Source organism: Diuraphis noxia, unplaced genomic scaffold (assembly GCF_037042655.1).
Source record: "Diuraphis noxia isolate RWA-SAM2 unplaced genomic scaffold, SU_Dnox_SAM2 contig0004, whole genome shotgun sequence".
Lineage (NCBI taxonomy): Eukaryota > Metazoa > Arthropoda > Insecta > Hemiptera > Aphididae > Diuraphis > Diuraphis noxia.
Window position 1 is genome coordinate 72,698,112 of NW_028301714.1, and position 11,330 is coordinate 72,709,441.

General features: G+C 30.1%; 1 protein-coding gene across 1 annotated transcript; it reads right to left on the reverse strand.

Annotated features, from left to right (window-relative positions):
* Window positions 1-1,890: 1,890 nt before the first annotated feature.
* Window positions 1,891-5,705, reverse strand: LOC107163032 (uncharacterized). Its single transcript, XM_089225146.1, has 2 exons — window positions 5,549-5,705; window positions 1,891-3,981 (listed from the first exon to the last, which is right to left on the reverse strand). The coding sequence occupies exons 1-2, from the start codon at window positions 5,648-5,650 to the stop codon at window positions 2,167-2,169; spliced, it is 1,917 nt and encodes a 638-aa protein (XP_089081272.1). The 5' UTR covers window positions 5,651-5,705; the 3' UTR covers window positions 1,891-2,166.
* Window positions 5,706-11,330: the final 5,625 nt, after the last annotated feature.

Sequence of the window (11,330 nt, forward strand, 5' to 3'; positions counted from 1 at the left end):
AACCACCACAAACATATAACAGGTATGTCCGATAATTTGTTATTGATTTACACGATCCAATTTATTGTACAACAATAATATTATAATATCGCGTAAATATATAGCAACGGTCTCGCGCGAGTGATTTTCGATATTATTAGTTATTACTGTGCGATTATTATGCGAAATTAGTACATAATATACTTATTTCATGTACTCGGGTCGTATAATATCATAATATAAAACAATACGTTTTGAATTTCGTATAATTCCCGTAAATTAAACATTGTCTTCCGAAAATATAACAATTACTTGCAATAAAAATATATATTATATATGTATACAGAGTGATTCTCCAAGCATACGCAACACAATTTTTCCTTTAATGATGAATTTATTCAAATTATAATTTTTGGAATTTGAAAATATAGATACTATTAAAGACCATATTTTCAAATTCTTGTGATTTTTTTACTACTTAAAGAATTTTCTATGGCGATACAGAACTGTTCTGCTGTCTTTCAAACGCGAACTACATATTTTAAACTTCAAAATTATTAAGTAAATAATTTTTTTGAAAATAATAATATACCTAGTACCTACTTAATTAAAAACTCACACAATTAGATCATAATTATTAAAATATGTTTGCCAAGAAATAAGGATAATATAGTCATACTCTCATACTTAATAGTTTTACAAAAATTTAACGTTGATAGGTATAATATTGGATCTACATAGACATAGTATAATATATTATACATAGACCATTATTTCAAACTATACCTACCTATATACGCAGAAAGATTATTAATAACTGAAATGTTCAAATCACCATGGCCCACAAGGCCACAAATCTTCAAAGCTTATTATCTTGAATTTACATTATCCTTAGTAGGTAGATTAGAATAATATAAACATTTTCAGAATAATAACCCACAAAATAATTTACATTACAAAAGGGGTGTTTTCATTTTGAAAAAAAAAAACAAAAGTTTGTATAGGACACTTCTTAATTTGTAAAAAAATCTCAAGAACTTGGAAAATATTGTTTTAAAGGTTATACAACAATTCCAAAACTCAGATTTTTAATAACTGCATTATCAAAGAAAAAAGGGAATGAGTAATATGCTTAGTAAAACATCCTGTATATTATTTTCTATCGTCACCTAGTGACCTTGAGCGGTGGCCATATGTCGTATATTATTATAATATACGACGGATGTGCGCAAGTAGGTATCTTCAAGGCAGGATTGCAGGAGAGATATTATTATAATATGTGGCCATAATAATATCGTTACGACCAAAATAAAATTACGTCCTTAATGAGTAGGGATCGCGACACAGCCTGACAATTAATATTATTAAGTTTTAATATAATAGTTTATTATTGCCATTATATTGTGTAGACTGTTAGAGTCTTTTGTTTAATGTGTAACATTTCTTGCGAGTAGAACACGTATAATATAGTTATATACTTATATGCGACTATATGACCACAATGTATACAATGGCTGAAAAAATAAAATGATTATTTGTAAAAGTCAGAAGACTTCTAATATATTGTTAATAAAACAAAAATCTTAAGATAGGTAATATTAACTATTAATATTGTAGGCATAAATACAAAATAAATACCTGCATATAATATATAATATATATAATAATTAATCATTACATTATTATCATAAGAACAAATTGAATAGTTATGGAATACATTTTTTTCTTTTAGTTTTATTAAAAATAAATCATTATTACTTACAAAACTACAGCAATTTTTATTTCGGTGAATATAATATAATTCAAACGGCCCTAAAAATTTAAAATATATAAATTACTAGTAAAATATGATTATATTTATTTTAAGATTATTGAAGTTTGTTGTGTTATCAATAATTTATAAGCAATAAATTAAAATGCAACCATTTTTATTTTAGGTAAATTGTATTTATCCAATATTAATAAAAGATAAATACTAAATAGAAGACAGCAAGTATAAGTATGTTTAAATCAATCAATAAAATGATATTTTCATAATATTACAGATGATTAATTAAAAATTGTTTATGTGCTAAATAAAAGAAATCGTTTAAAAAATATGAAAATGAATAAAACATTTTTCCATTATTTAGTGAACATACAAAATAATGAAAATTCCATATTAGATAAACTCAAGTTTTCTAAAATCTATTTCTTAATAACGTCAATGTTGTTAGCTTTAAATTCTTGTGACTTCAAAGATGCTCCTCCAATGGCAACCTCCTCTTTAATTTCAGATCCAATGCTAGCGGATTTGAAAAGAGATGATGCATCAGATGATGCTGAATTACCGGAGAAAGTGTTAAATGGAGCTGGTGTCGAAGATCCGAAGAAAGATTGTTGGCCGAAATTGAAAGGAGACGCGGATGAACTGACGAAACCATCTTGGACGATGTTTGAGCCGTAGAAACCAGCCGGGCTGGCAGTTGAACTGTATGCGCTTATTGGGCTAGTGGTAGAGCTGTATGCGCCTATTGGGCTAGCGGTAGAGCTGAATAATGCACTTCCAGTTGCTGGAGTAGAGCTGTAGAATGCACTTCCATAACCTTGAGCCAAACCAGATGAGAATGATTTGTAACCAGATTGACCAATGAGAGCTTGGCTGGATTCATATCCTAAAGCAACTGGAGATTGTTGATAATAGTGGACAGTAGCAAAACGTTGAGCTGGAGCTGCAACCGGGACTGGGACCTTAACTTCAACTGGAACTTGAACTGGATATGGAACTCTCTTTTCTACTGGATATGGGACGGGTCTGTCGACGGATACTGGAACTTTAACTTCTACTGGTACTGGAACATTAACTGGAACGTCGTGCCTTACTGGATAAGGTACCCTCTTTTCAACGGCATATGGGACTAATTTTTCTACTGGGTATGGCACAGCTTTTTCTACGGCGTATGGCACTGGCTTTTCGACAGCTACTGGGTATGGCACTGGTTTTTCAACGGGGTAAGGCCTGTCAACATTTACTCTCACTGGGTAAGGAACGGGTTTCTCAACTGCGTACGGGACAGGTTTCTCAACTGGAACTGGAACTGCGTACGGCCTGTCAACTGGTACTTTCACTTCATAAGGTACTGGCTTTTCAACAGGATATGGCACTCTCTTTTCAACTTCTACTGGGTATGGCTGAGGAACGTGAACTGGACGGTCTACATTAACTTTAACAGCGTATGGCACGTGTTTTTCTACAGTGACTTGGTATGGGTGTGGTACTCGAACATAGACGGGGTATGGAACTCTTTTTTCAACTTGGACGTAGTATGGAACTGGAACTTCCTTATGGATGGTAACTTCATGTTGGGGTGCAGGGGCGTTAGATACGACTGGAACTTCCAAAGCATCATGGCTAATAGAGTCAGATTTGATGATAGTTCCTTGAGAGTAAGACGGGGCAAAAGCTCCAGAATAGTATGAACCATACGATGTAGCAAAAGCCGGTGACCTATTTAAAAGAACTGCTTCTGGGTTAGATGAAATAGCGGGCGAAGCTCCACCTGCTAAAATTGAAGCCGGGGTGGAAGAATATGCAAAGCTTGCGTCCGATACTGCGGCTCCAGATATGAAAGGTGCTGGCGTAGATGAGCCAATTAGAGCAGCTGGGGTGGAAGAAACAAATGATCCATCGTAGAATGGAGTAGGTGTGGAAGATCCAATGAATGATGCTGCATCGAATGATTGAGCTGCGGCGGCGTTGGAGTAGGAATTTGAGGCAAAAGAGTTACCGTATGCGAATGGAGCTGGTGTGGAGCTGTAAGAAACGGATTTGAATGGTGCAGCAGTCGACGAGAACGAGCCGCCAAACGCAAATGGGGCCGGGGTGGATGAGCCAAAAGTCTTGGCTCCAAATGCGAAGGATGGGTCGAATAAGGTGTCTCTTTTCTTATCGTTCTTATTCGCCGACTTGACGTCCGCAAATGTGGTGGACACAAATAGGAGTCCTAGAAAAGCTACATATATCTGAAAAACAAATGACAACTAAAATCATACACTAATAATTATTTCTATTCCTATCATAAAATACATAAAAATAAAATAAAACTTAGATGGGTAATCTACCTGCGGTTGAAAGAAAAAAATTATCCAAAAAAAAACTTACGTGTAATAAATTGCAAAAATAAATAAACGAATTTCGTGGTTATGGTTTAATATTATTAATAGCCTATGTGCCTTACTAAATTAATTGGTTCTATAAACTAAGCTTTCCTTGACTAGTCAAAATCGATCCAGTATTTTTTGATTTTATAAGCCTCAACCTCCACCTTGCCTTTTGTATATTAAAAAAGCTATTACTCACTCAATTTTTCATTTATATAAAATATTTATTTACATTAGCCTAAATTACAAAATATAATAAAATATAGTTATATCCAATCATAACAAATATTTGATTTTCGTGAGTCGAAACAAAATTCTTACCTATTTGACGTTATCTATCCTTTAGCGACTTACATACTTTACTTATTGTATGGTTAAAAAACGGAGCTTCAAACTCTCTCTGAGTCGCAAGGGATTTATTGCCATAGATGACAAATAATGCATTAATTTTTAATATTTAAATTATATCGAAGTAAAAAAAAATTATTGAAGTACAATATAATTTTGTGGAAAACACTACATCTACAATAATTATTCTATTGATATATACGTGCAAATAATTTAACATAATTAACTATAATAAAACCTATATAATATACATTTTTAAACATTTAAATATTTTACAAATAAGAACTAAAATAATTAAAAGCATTTTATAATAATTTTAATTTTATTGTTTGTAGTAACAAGAAACGTGCATAATATTTATAATATTGTGAATATTTTTTATGCTTTTTTAGTTATTAATTTTAATTTGACAAGTACATAATTTGTATATTACAACTATCATTATGTTATAATTATATCATATTAAATACCAATGAAATAAAAGTATTTCAAACCTAGTATTATAATTAACAACTGAATAAAATAATAAGTTAAAATATTCAAAAATATAATTTCTGTATACCTACCAATACTTAAGATTTTTTTAGATAAATTTATTTCTAACTGCATAATATATTTTTAATTTTCTCACTCGTATATTTTAATAATTCGTCATTATAAAAGAAGAACCGTGAAAATGTTTCAAAATACGTTAAATAATTGGTTTCGAAAAATTAATAGTTATTTACATCCTTTATTATGACAAGAAGTAAAGTTTAGGTAATTTTAAATACTGCGATGATGTTTAATTAAACGTAAAGATTTACCAATTACCAAAAAAGTGTAATATAATAAATAGTTGGCCACTATAAGTTTATTTAAGTATATAATATAGGTATCTATTATTATATTATAATAATATTTTTAAATGAATAAAACTTGATTCCTGTACATAATAATTGTATGTTATTTTATACCTATCTGTTGTTAGATTTTTAACTGTTAGAAATACGAGTTGATCAGTTATAGAAATATATATATATTATAGAAGTATAATTATGTGATAAGTATAAAACAAAAATAATATCTTGTCCGTTCTCACCATAGCACCGGACGCCATAATGTTTGTCGCTTCTGCCTTGTTGTTGGTACTGTTCAGCTCTGCAGCTACCAATTGACTGGATACTTTTCTGAACTCCGGCATTTATTATATATATACACGCGGGAGTACTAAAATTTACTGGATGGTCTCCGGACAATAATATTGTCAAAAACCAGTAATCTGGGATGGGAGAATTTTTTTATGGATATCTGAACGCGAAAAAACTCTTTCTACCGATAAATGTTTGATTTACGTTCCAAGGTTTTATTTTTTAAATATTTTTCAACATATTATTTAAATATAATTGATTTTTATTCGTATTATACACGATTTTATTTTAAAAAAATGTCTCTATATGTGTTTTTTTTTGTCTGGTCTTCTTATGTCCAAAAACCGGTTGTCCGTCTGCAGTTCATCCAAGGGTTGCATAATCATAATATTATATTATATATTATGATATGGTTTCTGCAAAATCGGAGACCTTCGGCCATTAAAATGTATGCTGTTCCACATCTTTCGACTCGCATGCAGCCATTCGTTTTTTCATTATTGTCACTACGGTGTCATATAATGAATAGGAGTTAAATGAGATGCACACGGTAAATGGTGATCACGGTTCACAATGATATTGGATGCAAAACGGGTCAAATTGAATTCATTTTTTTTTCTACTACATTTAAAAAAATATTATTTAAAATTATGGAAATATCAAATTTACATAAAGTAAATGTTGATTCTTCATAACATTAACGTTATTATATCATTTTATATTATTGTATATTGATAAGCAATGCTTGTGTGTTATGATGAGTTCCAACCTAATAATACACCATAAGTACATTAATATGCAGTTATAATTTAATAATTTCATACAAATATTAAATTATAAGATTTTAAACATTTCAAAAGGACGGAAACGTCTTTTCACAAAAATAAATTTTGGCGGAAACGGGAATCATACCTTTTTCGTTTTTGCCGGAAAAGGGCTATGCCTAAATCAGGGAACCGGTTTTTTGGCGGAAACGGGCGATGCCCGAAGGATATGGGGGTTATTGTGATTTGAAAAATATGGTAATTAATATTAATCCATCAACAAATAAATGCTACACCTAGTAAATTAAATTAATTTTATATTTTGTAAAACCATTTTTAAGAACTTTATCCTTTCTAAAAATATTTTAGTATTGAATACGTTTTAGACATGTGAAAAGTATGGCTATGAAAATGGCCCACCTACTTGAACCCAAATCAATCTTCTAACCAATATAAATTATAAACATTTAGTAAGAATTAGTAAGTTAAGTCTTAAAATTTGTAATTCATTATTTTCAAGTACGAAACAAAATAAAAGAAAGGTGGGCCAACTTCACGTAATCCAACTTTTTTCACTCACACGTTTGAATAAGTGGTATCGTTCGATTCCATGGTAGAATTGTCAAAAATTATTTTCTAAATTTAATAGGCAGTAGAAAACAAGGGTTCTTATTTAAATATCTTAAAAATCAAAAATATATTTGAATTAACTACATTACTGAAGAAAATAAGGTGGATGAGCATGCTTGGTGAATCAATATCTGCACATAATATTTACTACTTAGGCTTGTTAAGTGATGTAAACCGATGTGTCGTTTCAAGTCATGGATATAGGTTAGGCTAAAACTCCTGTGCAGTACTCCTGGAAACGTCGCTGGAATTATATCAGCTCGTTTTCAATGTAAAAATTATGTTAGGTATAGAAATATTAAAAAATTTCATTCAGAACCTTTATATTATAATTTATAGGCTATGGTTCAAACGAATTTGTGTTGTTATAGGGCGATCGGCTGGTGATAGTATTTTGCTCATTTAATATCTCGTACATTAAAGGTAACTAGGTATTACGCTTGAGCCAGAGCGATAAATAAATAATGCACAAAATCCTCTTATAGATTAATAATTTGAATGGTATGTGAAGGTACACCAATAGAAATAACTGACATTGTAACGCATTTGATTAAGATTATTTATTAATTATAAAAAAAAGCGAAGAAAATCAATTCGACGACATATACATTTTTGTCTGTAAAACGAGTTATCGTTATATTTTTACATTTATTTCTGCAGTAATACACTCTCTATAAAAGTACGTTTGAAATAAGCAATAAATCATTGCATTCCCAAAAACAATTCAGAGCGGGCTGCGGCGCTCGCAGATATTTTATAATAATGAATAATAATATAATATAGTGTTTACGGAAAGTTGTTGAAACTTGAAACTCTAGTAAAAAACGTTTGGAATAGCGATTTTTGAGGTTTTTTTTAAATAAAACTAGTAAAACTATACATTGTTACAAGACAAACTTTGTGCTAGATATTTAGTTCTTAGAAAGTATCCCAACAGGAAGTAACCCGCACAAATCGAGGACGTAAAAAAAATCTGTAATAGCACTATAAACTGCAGGACGAGTTCGAGGTCAGTGATAATATACTTTTGTTCCTCTTCTTACGACGACTTCGTAATTTTTCTAAGAAATTAATGGTTAAAAAAATGCCCTGTCATTATATATATTATAATTATTATATACAAATTTATGACGATTACATTAATGGAGATTATAAGAATTGTGCCTAAAACATCAAAACAACATTTAATTTGGTGATTTGCACCACATTAAAACCTATAATAAAATGTATTACCTATATGTAGGTAATATACTAATATGTATAATTTTGTAGGTAGCTTAAAAATTGCAATTAACGTCATTTTCACCTTATTAAAATCATAAGTTGTGCCATTTTAAAATAATTTTAAAATTTTGTTTTAACTTATCAATATTATGTATATTTTAAATCATATTCATTTTAATAGGTACATTTCAAGAATATTATAAAAATATAAATAAAGAAAAAAATGTAAAGTTAATTGTAATTGGAGGTGTTCGTAGGTACCTATTTAATGTTTAAATGAGTAATTAATACAAAACATTTTAGTCAATAATAACTCGTGTAAACATCAGGAATAATTTACTAATGTCTAATCTATTGTTCTTTTTATTCATTCACTTTTCATATGATAGATACAATTTATGTGAACTCGGTAAATTTATCAGATACCTACCTATATTCCAACAATTTAGATTGAGTATGTAACAGATAAAATGTTCTATTTTCTATCGTGGCACAGGTTACCAAAATTAATATCTAGTTATAGATGTGGCGAAAATAACATGTGGTTTCTGAATAATAAATTGGCGCACATTACATACCTATCCAATCAAAAAAACATAAGAATTCCTTCAAGTTCCGCCAAGTTTAATAATATAAACCTAGCTATTATAGCTAACAATCCAAAGTTGCTTTGCTGAACACAAATTTGCTATGTATATTATTATCCTTTTAAGTCTTATTACGTTCGAAATCAACATGGCAATACATTTAATTATTTGAAATATTATTACATCTAGGAGTATATAGTGTTATAAAAATTAGTAGATAGTATGTGATATATATTACAATATCATATATTAAATTAAACGATAAAGTACCTGTATACTATAGGTACAGCCCAAGTCCACAACACAGCAATCGCTTGGAGCTTCGGAATAAGTGCTTTTGCACCTCCAAAGCATGCGCCTAACAAATTTTTTTGTCCGGTACCGCATGAGTCAACGTCTGTGTGTTTGACGTTTGACCACGTTCATGGTAACCACCTAGTCAAATTACATCTTGATCCAAAATCCCAAAATAATCTGTACCAAGGCCACCACTAGGGATCGGATTTTGTAGCAAATGATTTTTTTCCATTTATGGGCTTATGGCAGTCAACAGGAATATAAACAAACTTGTATTGAGTTGTATAGGTTTATATACTTTGGTACATTAATTCGTATTATGTAATTCTGCTTATCATTAACCTATAGTCACACTAATAAGACAACTAATAAGTAATAAGATACCTAGGGTTGAAATAATTAAAAAAACCGTGAAACATTGAATTTTTTTAAATACAATTAATATTAATGATGGTTAATTATTAATTAATTAACTACCTATATTATAATATAGTCAATGAGTTCTAGAAAAGTTTAATCATTGAAATTAATGCAATGAGTGCCGTGGTTGACATATTCCTGTACTAGGTCTCGTTTTCCAGGGCCAGTGTTAAGGGGGGTGACAGTGCGGGGCATTTGTCCAGGGCCTCGCGCTTAAAATTTATATTGAAAAACATTTTATAAGGAAATCGTATAGCCGTATAGGCTATAGGTGACTATAGTTATTTTTTGAATAAGTTTTGCCCAGGGCCTTGCAAAAGGTAGCGCCACGGCCCTGTTGTTTTCAACTATTTACAGCAAAACTTGGTTTTTTTCCCCAGGAAATAGGCCTATCGTCGACGACGATGCAATACCTAATGGTACTATTAATAATAATAACTATACGTAAAAAAAAAAATGTATCAAAATACTTATTGAAATATTCCACGCTTTTAAAACATTTCATGGAATTCTCAAACACTAAAAATACTTAATAAAGTGATAAATAAATTCAAAATTTTTTTTATCGAATATTTTTATTGACACCGATAATATTTAAATTTTTGAAGGTGCAAAAGGTTTGAAGGTTATACTTTTCATTAAAAATCGTTTTTACGTCATCGAATGTATTATTATCTACTGGTATACCTTCCACCGATATGATTATTATAAACTAAGTTTGTATTTGTTCAGAAATTAATTTATCATGTTATCGTTTAAGCAAACATTATTGGAGTACAAACAACAGGTAACCATAGTAATGAAAACGATTTACCTGGTTGGATACTTACATGCACTCTGTCTATTGTGCCAGGAAACATTCTTCTACAGCTTTGTTTGGTGTGGAAGACGAAGTCAAAGTATTGTGTATGTACCGGTGATGCTGGTACTGCTGCAGATTTTACCAATTATTTGTTTTATGGGAAAACTTAAGAGTTTAATGTACATTTTTCGTTAAAAAAAATCTCTATTATATAGAATGCCATAAAAACTGTATAGTTTGTTTCCGTTGTTCGTTCGTAACGTTTTACGCTTTGGTAGTAAAATCTCTAGTGTATAGTGCGTCACTCGTAAAAGGAAACCAATAAGAATAATATAGGAACCGTCTCAACGATAAAAATATCCAACAACCCATTAGTGTTGTAGTTGCATTCAATGGAAGAACTTAATTTAAATGTTACTGTAGATTACTGTACTTGGATAAATATATATTATAAAGTTGTACATGCAGTTGTATAAACTATATTATATTAATATACTATACAGCAAAAATGTGAGTAGTTAATGGTTTTGTGCAAACTATAACTGCCAAAGTTACTACACAAACATGATATGTTTATTATGTAAAATAATGTTTGATTACATTATTATATATTTAAAAAAAAAAAAATAAAATGCGATTGGAGAATAAATCCAATATTTTATACGCTGCCTACAGACTGATAACGTATTATAGTCTATAAGTAAACATTTAAATTGAATGCAGTGACAGGTACAGTTGTATACGAAAAACGAATTTTGGACGGAGATGATATGTCTGTCTAGGATTAGGTACCTATACGTATATTTAAATTATAATATATTTTTATACGTTCACAAAATGTTTTCTATATTTGACACTAGAGTTTTTTTTTACGGTTATTTGAAGAAAAAGTTAGGAGAACGTTGTGTTTGGTTTTTTAACCTTAGGTACCTATTACCTAGTCACAACAATTTTATGAATTTTCAACTTTACAATTCCATAGAAATTTTTTGTGATTTTGACATATGTC